At 32.7% G+C, this 13,275-nt stretch overlaps 1 protein-coding gene across 1 annotated transcript; it reads left to right on the forward strand.

Annotated features, from left to right (window-relative positions):
- Positions 1-11,440: 11,440 nt before the first annotated feature.
- Positions 11,441-12,326, forward strand: LOC136210713 (dehydration-responsive element-binding protein 1E-like). The gene has a single exon (XM_066002092.1). It carries the CDS (start codon positions 11,521-11,523, stop codon positions 12,196-12,198), a length of 678 nt encoding a protein of 225 aa, XP_065858164.1. The 5' UTR covers positions 11,441-11,520; the 3' UTR covers positions 12,199-12,326.
- The last annotated feature ends 949 nt before the right edge of the window (positions 12,327-13,275 follow it).

Here is a 13,275-nt window from a genome sequence, read left to right on the forward strand (position 1 = left end):
GAAGATGAAGAGGAATTTGATGAAGCGGAAGAGGAGGAGGAGCATGTTGATGTTAATACCAATGAGCAAGCAAATGTGGAACCAAATGTTGAAGAACAAGTTGGATGGCAACGTGTTTTGACACAAATGAACAAGCATAACCGTCACATGAATTTACGGTTAGATGAAGTCATTGCCAACAATACCGAAATGAGTTCGAGGATAAACACGGTGGATGCCAATATCACTACGTTGAGACGTGAGCACAAATCTACTCGTCGCCGGTTGCTATCTTTCTTCCGATGCCAAGGAGTTGAGACTACGCCTTCCCCACCGAGTTCACCTTGATAGGTTTTATCCTTTCCGACTTTAACTCATTTTCGTTATTATTATTATGTTTTGTCAAGTTTGGTACAATATTTTTATTTATGTTTGGTACAATTATCTTTATTATTCAAGTTTGAATGTTATCGTACTATATTTTTCAATTCTAATTCGTATGGATTATTTCGTACTATTTTTCGTGTTTTATCGCTTTTTGCACCAATGAGGACATGGTCCAACTTAAGTGTGGGAGGAGATATTTCATATTCGTTTTAATTTTAAGTACGAATGAATGCAACGAATGAGAATGAATGCTATTTATTTAAAGTATAAATGCATATTGTTATTCAATTTTAAGTAAAGTAAACAATTGCAACATTTTTATATAAAGTGCAACATTTTTTCAAAAATAATAGCAATTTTTCATAAACATACATTTTTTTGTTAAACTATATATTTCATATGTTTCAAACACTTTAACTCTCAAAATAATATTAAAGCATATTTTAAGGTTATCATTATTGATAGAAATAATATTTCTATACGGGCTATATTTTTACAAATCTCCGAGGGGGTTTTGAGTTTGTTTGATTAAGTTAATCTACTCCTAGGTTGAATTATACTAATCCTAACTAAGTTATCTGATTCTAACTAAGTTATTCTATGCCTAATTAAGCTACTCTACCCCTAATTAAGTTAAACTACTCCTAATTGATCTTTCACTAGATGCAATTACCCGAAGGAACATGGTATGAACGATAATAATAAAGATAGATTGTTAGGTCTATTGAGTAAAAACCTAATCTGAGTCACTTGTATTCAAGGCGATTAACCCTACTTACCCTCCTGAGGTTCCTAGCGCGTGATTCCCTAAGGCCGAAACTAGGTCTAAGGCTCAGTAAATTGGCGCTTAATCAACTAAGAGGTTGTCAATCTCCTAGGCTCTGACTAGGTCAGATTCAGCTCGCAATATGTGCCTACTAGATTTTGGGGCTTTTGAATGAGTTAAACCAATTGAATAAAGCGTAAGATAGAGATTAGACAAATAATCATAGAACAAAATAAGAGCTAAATTATTATTAAAGGCGAAGAACAATGTCACAAGATACAATAAGCTAGGTTCGGCAACTGTATCAAAGAGTACAAACAAGGAAAGATAAAAGGAGATACAAAAATCCCTTTCAGGGAACCTGTTTACTCTGCAGTCGGCGACCTAATCTTAAGGACGAACCTTGATAATTCCTCGAGAAAAGCTTTGAAGGAGCTTCAATGGAGGTTTGAAGGATATGGAGGAGATGGAGAGGAATTACAAAGGGAAAGCTAAAGTAATTTACAAATAAATGAAAGCTAAAGTTGTCTTTGTGATTTAGGAGCAAGTATAAACTTAATGTCGTTGTCTATTTTTAACAAGTTAGGTTTAGAAGAAGATATCAAACGTACCAATATGGTTTTGCAATTAGCGGATCAAACCACTAAGAGACCATATGGTATAATTGAAGATGTTTTAGTCAAGGTTGATAAATTTATTTTTCATACCGATTTTGTTATATTAGACTTTGCATATGATGTAAATTGCCCTTTAATTTTCGGTAGACCGTTTATGAACACGGGACGCGCTCTAGTAGATGTGTCGGAAGGGAAGGTAGTTTTAAGGATAGGAGAAGATAAGATCGAATTTAATATGAACAAAGCGATGAAATACCCTATGGAGGAATTCACTTGTATGAAACTTGATTTAGTCGAGGAATGTGTGAATGACGTTATATGTTGTCTCTATTTATGCTGCTTTATATGTTGTGTTAAATGCTGACCTTTCTCATATAACTACTCATTGAACACAATAAATTAAAACTTGTGAACATTAAAAATTGTAGAAGTACTTGGCCACTGAGTAAAACTACTCAGCCCCAAATCAATATACTCAGTTTACCTTACCTCTAATACCTGAACCTTATCTTCACCTTAACTAAGTGTTAAAACTGAGTAATGACAAAATGTTCCAAGTACTGACCTACTTCTGAAGCTGACCTTATACTCACTCGATTAAATCTTAAAAGGTTTAGAATTGAACTAAGTCAAAGGATTCAACCCTTACGGGGGAGTATTTTCAGAAGTTTAGAAAAGGTCAATTATCATGGGGGAGCTCAACACTGAGTTCCTTATTGAATATTTTTACCAACATCAAAATGGGGGAGTTTGTTGAAACACCTTTCCACATGATTTTGATTTGACAAAATTATTTAAGTAAATCTCCATGATAAAAATATTCCAACACAATTTAGTTTAATTGCTTTGATTTAATTGTGCTAATGAGTTTGTTCAATATTGAGTCAGTTGATTAATAAGAACAGGAATTAAATATCTATAAGAGAAAGTCAAGACAAAGTCAGCAGATGCAAATCACACAGCCAGAGCTGAGTAAAAAGCAGCTCAGCTTTGAGAAATAAAATGTCTTCTTCTAAAACGCTTGAAGGCGAAGCCGCTGTGTCAAGCTGAGTGGTCGTCAGGTCAGCATCAATGATCGGTCAACTTGTAAGACAAAGTCTGTCCATTTTCTGAAGTATTCAAAAGCCACAGAAATATGTCTAGAAGACTTTTCGAAAAGGAGCATGGACCATCTGACATCTACAAGAAGACAAACCTAGCGTCTGACGAAGACAAAAGACAGGATTGGACGGCAGCACTGAGTGCTGACAAAGTGATGACGAAAGAAGAACGTTTCTCCACAACGGCTATGTCGGGATGCAAATAATTGACGCCTCAAACATCACTATAAAAAGGCCACTTCACACTTGAATCAATATACAAGACAGACAAGCAAAATCTTCATCAAATCAATTCATTTGGAAAATCCAAATTAGAAGCTGTTTGAAAAGAAAAAGCAAGCTCTTACACCAAATCCTATTTTTGTGTAAAAGTCTAGATTGATTTATTCATCTAAAGTGTTCTTTGTTGTATCAAGAATAATTTTTTATCATTTGTAAAGAGTTAGAAAAGAGAGGCTGAGTACTCGATTATAGTACTCAGTGATAGAGAAAGGCTGAGTACTCGGTTATAGTACTCAGTGGTAGAGATAGGATTGAGTAGACAAATAGAGGACGGTACTCTTGCATACTCAGTTGCTATTGTAAACGGTTTGTGCTCTACCTTAAAGAGCTCAGTAGAGGATTCAAAAAGCTCGGAAGGATTTCCGGGGACTGGACGTAGGTGGAGAGGCCAAACCAGGATAAGTCTGCTGAGTAACTTCTAACCCTTTATCTTTTGATATATATATTTATTGTTTGCTAAATATCACTCAACAAAACAATAATTAGTGTATGCTGTGTTGAGTAATCTGAATGCTGAGTTGTGTAATCTGAGTGTTGAGTTGGAATCTGACTTAAGTGTTACTTCCTAACTCACGGTTGAAACAACTCTAGTCAACAGTTGTCTAAAGATGTCTCATACCATACTCAGCAGTGCTGACCTAAAAACTGAGTTAAACTCTTAAACTTCAAAATAATTCAGCATTATTACTTAAAAAGTTGAAATAGTTCCTAACCCCCTAGGAACTAATTCTATCACGTTACACGGGACCAACACTAACCCTAAGTGACACTGAAGTGATGACTACTCATTCGAGACCAATTCCTTCCAAGAAATCAAACCTAAAGGTCTAGCACTAACCCTATGGCATGGCGATTGAAGAACTTGTGGGCTTCATTGATAAATACACAAAGCTTCAAAGCATGAAGGTTCTCTTGCCATTTGAGGAACATTAGACTAACACCAGACTAGAGGACCATCTGGGCCTCTTCGAAGTGTTGTTATAGTGGGGCATGAGGTTTTTGTTGGTCCCTTGTAAGACAGTATTAGTTCCAAGGGGGGGGGGGGGGGTGAATGGAACTGATAAGTAATTTTAGCGTTTTATGAATTTTCACTTGGTTAACATACGACTCAAGAATGCACGATAGTTGAATTAGAAACTTCCTTAAGATAGACAGAGGAACCTGACTATCTTTTCGATTCTGATTACAATTATGACATTCTGGACCAAGTGTTAAAGCTTTAACAATTGACAAGATATAATGCACTGCTTAAGTGGTAAGTAATGAAATAGAAATGGACAAGAACCTTGATGCAATGATAGTTATAACATGAAAATAATCGGGAGCAGTAGGTCAGAGGTTAGAAAATAGTTACTCAGAAGATTTATCCTGGTTCGGCCTCCAGCCTATGTCTAGTCCCTAGAATACCTTCTTCTGGGCTTTAATCCACTAGAGCACTCTTTCAGAGGTAGAGCACAAACCTTATACAAATAGACAGAGCCTCTGTAAAGTACACTCCTTTACAATCACTCAACTATCTATACTTGTATTGCTTGCCTATAACCGAAGCAAACAACAGAGCTTCCAAAGGAAAATATTATGAACAATGGTTTTTCTTTTCCAAGAAATACAATGAAGATCTAAACAATATCCTTGGATGAACTAAAATAAGAACAATGCTTGAGTGTTTGAATATTGCTTTTGAAGATTGATTTTGCTTGAGAGCTTTTGGATTTCATCGAATTGAAGTGAAGCTTGTGAGTTTCTATTTATAGGCAGTTGACATCAAAAGATCCGTTTGAACTTGAAGTTACCGTTCTAATAGAACGGAGGTTGTCCCATTCGCCCCTGACACCTTTTTGTCTGGTAGGTGAAAAGGTCTGCCACACGTCTACAACTTTAGTCTTGGACCGTGTAATTCTGCCACCTTTTTGTCTGGTACTCTGTCATAGGTATGTTGATCTGACGTGCCCACTGTGTCACTTATCTTTTAGATCAAACCTTGGGAATAAGCATGCCAACTGTTTGATTTCTTCTATCTTGTGGATTCTGGAAACCAGTAGAGACTTCCGAATTAATGATCAGGCTTCTGTTTGGCGATGTGGTCCTCCGGTACAGAAAATAAGCCTTCAATGTTTCTCAAGCCCCTTCTGTTTTTCTTTACTATAACTTAGATCAAAACACTCAACACACAAGATTAGTAGATAAATCATTTTTAGACTTAGTTCATTTATTTGGATCAATTTTTGTCACATTCAAAAACTATGTGGAAAATCGTGTTTCAACAGTTTCTTCTCTCTTCCAACATTATGGATGTTCTTCACGATTTCAAGTTATGCCCTAGCCAGATTTCTCATAACGCTTGGTTGGAGTTGATGGTTTATGCAAAGATATGTGAGGATCTAGAGCTGCCATTAAATGGGGTCATACTATTCGTTCTGGATATCAGGTTATGGTAAGCTCCACGCTAAGTTCCCGTACCTCGACTCTTAGCACTTAAGGTTAGGCTCAGATCTGGTCACAACTATACTTCCTCGGGTAAAGAATTTTGTGTGGAGACTCAGTGAGAACCTGCTCCCTCTTCGGGATAGTCTATTCCTCAAAGGTACAAATATTCAGAACAAATGTGTGCCATATTTTGGAGAACATGTTCTCCACGTCTTCGTGGATTGTCCGTTTGTTTCTCCGGCTTGGACTATCGCACGTCTGTCGTTGCATCTCCCCCCGGTTGAGTCGATTCAGGAATGGCTCGAGTCTTTACTAGCTCTGTCAAACGATATCACGGTTGCAGGTGCGAGTACGGTACTCTGGGAAATCTAGGGACACCGGAACGACAATCTATGGAGTAATCCCCTTAACACCGCTACAAAATGTGTAGCGGTATCCATCGGACTCCTCCAACAATATGTAGCTTCTCGGCCTCAATCGTAATCTTTTGCTGTTAATCTCCAGAGCTCTACAGCTGTTCGTTGGGAGTGTCCTACTGCTACCGCGCTCAACATAAATGTGGATGCGGCTGTTTTTGCAGATACCTAGCAGATTGGGTACGGATTTGTTGTGCGAGACTCACGAAATCTCTCTGGGTTGTCACTCCAGGGTCCTAGTATGCTGCTCCCTTGATGCTCACGAGGCAAAGGCCCTTTGTGTGAAGATCATGGCTGAGCAGCAGAACCTCCGTCATGTCACAATGGAAACGGACTCGCGGATGGTCGCCAATGCTTTTTACTCTCAACCTGAAGTAAAGTCTGAATTCGGACGCATCATTCACTCCTGCAGATCCATCTCTAACCAGTTAATTGATTTTAAACCGTCCTGTATAAGACGATGAGCGAACAAGGTTGATCACTCTCTTGCGAGGACGGCCTGGTCCAACGTTAGTCCTTCATTTTGGCAGCTCGGTTCTCCCTCTGTTAGGCCCTTGCTGCATCAGGATGTAATTGACTAAATTCTTCAATGAAACATTTCCCACTGATTTCAAAAAAAAAAAAAGAAAAAAAAAGTCCAAGTTAAAGATAATAAAACACATGTTTGAAATATGCAGCAAGTAGCAATTGAAATAATATATATAGATTAATTTTATGAAACATGAAAAGAGAACGTGGGCAATTGAAATATTCCTTAAATAAATGGAAAGGTGTTTCCTTGTTTTTATTAGTAACTCCGAACAGCAACTAGCAAGTGTAAAACACATGACCATTCTCCATTTTTATTTGTTTGCCACACGGAGGCAACACACTTTCAATTTTACTTAAGCCATCCAAAGTTGTTGGAACCTTTAACAATAAAATCAATCCACATCACTAGCCAACTATTTGTCTGACCACGTGTTAGCTTCCTATTCGTTACTTCCTGGATAATGTTTTCTTTTTAATTCCAGAGAAGTATTTATTTTTTGGATAATTAATTTATTAGTGTCTATATTTTGACAAAACACATTGTTTAGTTCCTGTATTTTCAAAAATACTTGGTAAGGTCCATAACCTTTTTCTCAGTGAACTGTTTAGTCCTTCCGTCTGTTTGTTAGATTTTTTACCGTTTATTACTTCAGAAGAGAAAATCCAATTTAGAAGAAGAAACTATTTGTATGGAGAACAAGAAAAAGAATAGACCCAATGCTTACGAATTTGAACGATTAAGAAGAAAATCAAGACGAAGAACACTCAAAGTTGATTTCAGATGCATTAGAGTTTAAAGGAAAAGAATAACGCAAATCCAAATTGACTAACAGAATCTTCATGAGAGTCTAACAACATGGACTAAACAATTCACCGAGAAAAACGTTAGAGACTTTACCGTATGTTTTTAAAAATACAGGAACTAAACAGTGTGTTATCAAAATATAGGGACTAATAAATTAATTACCCTTATTTTTTTGTTGTTACATTCTTGAGCATAGAATTAGTCTTTATGATAAAATAGTACTCATTTTCCTCAAACTAAAATTTTGAGTTGAATTAGAATTTTAAACTATTAAAATCATCAATCAGACTCTATTAAAAATTATCAATTGAATCTTCATTCTAAATAAAAATTATCAATTAAGTCCTCGTCGAAAATCATCCGGTTGAACAGTTTCAGACTCTCTTTTCCAAATCTATCTTGAGCCAGTATAGAGATCATTACGGTCCATATCAAATAGTCATAACTTTTTATTTTAGGATAGAAAAAAAATTCAATTGATGATTTTTCTTTAGTTCGGAGATTTAATTGATGATTTTGATAGTTTAAAATCGTAATTCACTTTGAATTTTTAGTTTATAGGTGAAAATAAGTGTTATGCCAATAATATTCATAGGTTAACAAGAAAAGTGTTTTCATTGATTGTTAAAATTAAAAGAAAATTTTAGTATCAGTAGGGATGCACGTGGTCGGTTAACCATTTAATCGATTTTTTAAAACACTAACCATACACTGGTCCATTAAATTTAGTTAACCACTAATCGGTTAACCAATTATTTCGGTCGGGTAACCTTTTATTTCAGTTTCTAACCATTAGTAAATAAAAATAAAAATAATAAAAGAATTCTAATTTTTATTGTGAGGGAGACGGCGGGTCAATGACGAGTTGAAGAAATTAACTGCGGAGAGAGAGAGAGAGAGATGTACGTGCATTATGATCCGTCAGTTTTGATTCCGTTAAATTGTTTAGTCCCTATATCAAATCTCCATCTAAAAATGTGTTAAAGAACAATTAAACGGATAAAAAAAAGATAAAATGTCCCTAATAAAACTTCTGGCTATAAAGTTTTGGAAAACAAGTAATAAAATTTTATCCTTGTTTCTACATCCAAAAACATAAAAAGAAAAAAAAGCCGCATAAACTGAAATTAAAGAGACAGTAACAAATTAACTGAGAGTTATTTACATATTTTCATCTCATTTGATGTTAATATTTGATAGAAGGACTAAACCATTAAAAGTTAAAATTTTTAGAGATCTTATAATTAAATAGTGGATTGATTAATGAGTTATGAAAAACTATAGGAACTAAATAATTGCTTACCCATATAAATAAATTAAGTTTTATATTTTTTTAATATTTAATTGAGATTCGGTCGGTTTCGGTTAACCGTGGTTTTTGGAATAAAAAAACCGTAACCTTAACCATTAACCATTATTTTTAAAATGAAAAACCGTATACTAGTCCATAGGTTTCGGTTAACCTTATTTTCGGTTTGATTTTTCAGTTTTCCGGATTTTTGTGTGCACCCCTAAGTATCACTATTCAAGTTTATGATATAAGCTGCAACATTGAATTTTTTCCCCATCAATTTTCTCTAATGTTTTCCATTTTAAAAAATAGTGTAGTAAAATTTGAGGTTTGAACCACTTTAGAGATTTTAATTAGTCAAACTTTTAATAATAATGTTTGATGAAGAGAAGTTTGAAAGAGTTTATTGAGTTCAAAAAGCTAATTTTGGAAAAAACTGAGTTTACAAGCTTTTTCAATTAGTTTATTGTTCAATCTATTTTGAATGACATTTTTACACTAATTACAACCATATAACCTCAAATAAAGCATTTATCATGTCATTATTTATCATTTTACACAAACATTTATTAGCAATCCGTTAGATTTTATCAAACAAATTAACACAATCAGCAAGTCAATTCAACTAATAAAAAAAAGTAATTAGCTAACAACTAACAACTAATAGCCAAACATAACCATTATCTATTTTCGATCTGCATATTTTTCAGCGTTGAAGTGATCATCTGACTTTCACAGTATTATTAACAATTCTTTTTATTAATATCTAAAACCACATATATCAATTTATTAAAAAAAAAAATTACAAAGTTTCAAGTATCAAAACATGAAAACAAATAGTTTTTTTCTTTTTAATGTTTTCCTATTTTTTTATTACATATTATTATAAATTTATTGACATGCATAGACGGCTAAATTATGATATAAAATTGAGGTCAAATGTTGCGTGAGAAAGTCTTTCCTCTTAAAAACTTGTAACGACCATTTACTTATAAACTAATTAAAATTCTATTTCTTTTCTCAGTATGATGCGAAAGTTTAGTTTTTTTTATCCTTTTCTAAACTGTTTCAAGGGGTTCACTTTGAGAATCAAGTGCTCATTCATCATTTGTTCATTTTGAGTTTATAATACACCATTAAAAAGCTCTCATGAATATGTTGACGTATTTCAAGTTATTTTAAACTCCATTTATCCATTATATATTTATGTCCCGACTTGACAAAAATAACAAATCAAAAGTTATTTATAATTTGTTTTGGATAAATATACTTTTATAAAAATAATTTAAAAATAATTATATATATTTAATATATATAAATATTATTTATTTATTTATTACATTCTCCAATTCGACCAATCTAAACTATCCGATCTGACCAAATAACCTATAAGGCCCTGTTCTTTATTACTTAATTTCAGTAACAATCAGTTCAGTAGTAATCAGTTCAGTTCAGTTCAGTATTCAGTTTCAGTATTCAATAATTTATCATTATTTATTATAATTATTATATATTATTATTATTTATATATAATTTATTATTATTATCATTATTTATTTATAATTTCAGCAATTTATTATAATTATTATAATTTATTATATATTAAATTATCTATTTTTATTATAATTATATTTATATATAATTTATGCTTTGTCATTATATATATTATCATTATTTATTATAATTATAATTATTTGGTGCAACTTATTTGCAAATTTTGCGAAAAGTAAATAAATATTATATTAATACGTTTACATTACAATGCTCTAAAAAATTAACTGGCTCAATTACCTTAATATCTCAAATAGTGCAATTTTATCCCTAATATTAGAAGCCAATAGCAATTTTACCCTTAACATTGATAAATTGAGTCAAGATTTTGTATTCATATGAAAATTCATATTTAGACGTTATGAGTAAAATAACCCCGGACCCAAAACGTTAAAGGTATTTTTGTACCTTAATACTTAATTGTAATAAAAAGTTAAGAGTGTGTATTCATATAAAAATTTGTATTTAATTTCATAGGCTTTAAATTATATATAAATTTGTGTTTGTATGTAATTTATATTTTTAATCTAAATTAGACTCATTTTTATTTAATGTCATAGGATTTTATCGAGCCTAGATTTTATTTGATATTTAATTTAGTTTAATCTTTAATAATATGTTTATTTATTATTGATATTATTTTTTTTGGTAGAAATATTATTATTATTATTATTGTTATTATTAGTATTATAAGCTTATTAATGTCCAATATTATCATTAAATTATTTTAAAGTCTAATATCATCATTATTGTTACGTTCGATTAAATTCGGTTAAGTTCGGTATCATTCAGTTAAGTTCAGTAGCATTCAGTTAAATTCAGTTTAGTTCAGTATTCAGTATCATTCAGTTCAGTTCAGTTCAGTAGCATTCAGTTCAGTTCAGTTCAGTTCAGTTCAGTTTTTTTCAGTAATAAAGAACAGAGCCTAACTCTTCTATAAATCTGGTTTGATGTCTTGTCCGGTTCTTATTACATTGATATATATTACCTATATCATTAAATCTGAAAAATCAAAACAAATTTAGATATTAAGTGTGAATTGGATTGGATGGAAAATTTAGAAACATAAAGACTAAAAAAAGTCAAAATTAATTTTCCAAAAGTCAAAATTAAAGTAAAGAGACTAAATTTGGGATTTTGTGGTATGTAAAACTTTTATGGTGGGACCTGAAAACCCAATTCCTAGTATGAAGCGTGGGCCTCCAGCCTGGCATATATTATACGTGTTCAATACTTATCGTTTTTTCAGTGTCCCTATTCTACTTATATATTAATCTAAACTCGTCACTTTCTATTTTCACTTCAAACTTCAAACTCCAATCCAAACAAACACCCACTTTTACAAATCGAAAAAGCTTCATTAATTTCATGGATTTATCTCCACTTTCCGATACCAGCAGCAGTAGTACCACCACCGCTTCTCACGGCGGAGGAGGTTTCAATTCCGACGAAGATTTATGTTTAGCTATTAATATACCCAAGAGAAAAGCCGGGAGGAAAATATTCAAGGAGACTCGCCATCCAATTTACAGAGGAGTAAGGAATAGACATGGAAATAAATGGGTTTGCGAGCTCCGAGAACCAAATAAGAAATCACGAATTTGGCTGGGCACTTATCCTACGCCTGAAATGGCTGCCAGAGCTCATGATGTTGCAGCATTGGCTCTTAAAGGCAGATCTGCTTGCCTTAATTTTGCTGATTCGACTTGGAAATTGCCGGTGCCGGCTTCTGAAGATTCTATTGAAATAAAAAGGGCTGCCGGCGAGGCAGCAGAGATGTTCCGGCCGGAAGAATTTGGGGGCTGTTATCGGAATGACATTGAGGAATATTCAAGCGAAGAAAATAGTGAAGAATTGATATATAATTGCAGGAATTATGAAGAAAGTGTTGTGTTTATTGATGAAGACGAGCTACTTGAAATGCCGAGGTTGCTTGCAGATATGGCTGAAGGTCTTCTGCTGGCTCCTCCTTGTGATGATGGTGATTGGAGTATTGAGTGGAATTGCTTGGACAATGATTGTAATGTTTCCTTGTGGAATTATTAATTAGTACTGAACCAATTTTGTAATTAACTAGTCTTTTATGTACCAGTTTTTTTAATGGTACACTGTTTAGTTTACATTGAAAGAGAAAAAAAAAAAACCCTTAATACATCATTTTGGCCTCTTGAATTTATTGGTCCCCTGAATTTTTATAACGTCCTGATAGCTTCCTCAACTTGTATAAAATGTTCAATTAGCTTCTTGAACTTGCATAAAATATAATCAATTGATCACTCGATAGTAAAAAGGTAAGTTAGATGCAGAAGATGTATTCCACGTATCTTAAAATATTATTGCATAATTTGAAAATAGATTAAAAAGGAAGTTATTACTTACTCAACTATAAAACTTGTATTCTCTAATATTAGAACTGCATACCCCGATTTTGGTCGTTTTACTTTTTTTAAGACGCATGCAATACATATTCAGTATTTAACTTATTTTTTTTTTTTGCAACCGGGTGATCAAATGATTATATTTTGCACAAGTACATGAACTAATTGAATATTTTATGTAAATTGAGAGAAATATCGAAATACTTTAATCAAACTTCTTAACAAGTTGCAAATGATGTATTAAAAAAATCCCTTACTTTTTATATTAACATGTTAAGATTCTTAGTTATTTTTTTTTTATTCTTTTGATCCTATTAAACTCTTTGATCAATAGAACTTACTAAACATAACACTATTCATTTTATATAGATTCTAATTTTAGCACTATTTGCATTCTAAGTATCCAAAAAATTAGTCTTCATCTCCACTACAAAATATTGCATTTTTTGGGATAAAACATTAAAAACAACTTTGACTATTTTTCTTCAATTAATAATAATGGGGACTAATTTGTTAACTGTCCTGTCTTTTTAACTTACAATAGGGGACAATATATATATTTATATTAAAATGGGCTAATACATTACGAGATTACTTAACTTTTGATAAAAGTAGATTGATTCTCTAAACTTTATTAGTGTCACTAGTTTCTTGAACTTGATTATTTTGTATCATCAACTCTCTGAATTTGTCCATAAAAATAAATAAATTCCGTGAACTTTATAACTGTCTTCCAAACTCCCTA

This window comes from Euphorbia lathyris, chromosome 1, assembly GCF_963576675.1.
Source record: "Euphorbia lathyris chromosome 1, ddEupLath1.1, whole genome shotgun sequence".
Classification (NCBI taxonomy): domain Eukaryota; kingdom Viridiplantae; phylum Streptophyta; class Magnoliopsida; order Malpighiales; family Euphorbiaceae; genus Euphorbia; species Euphorbia lathyris.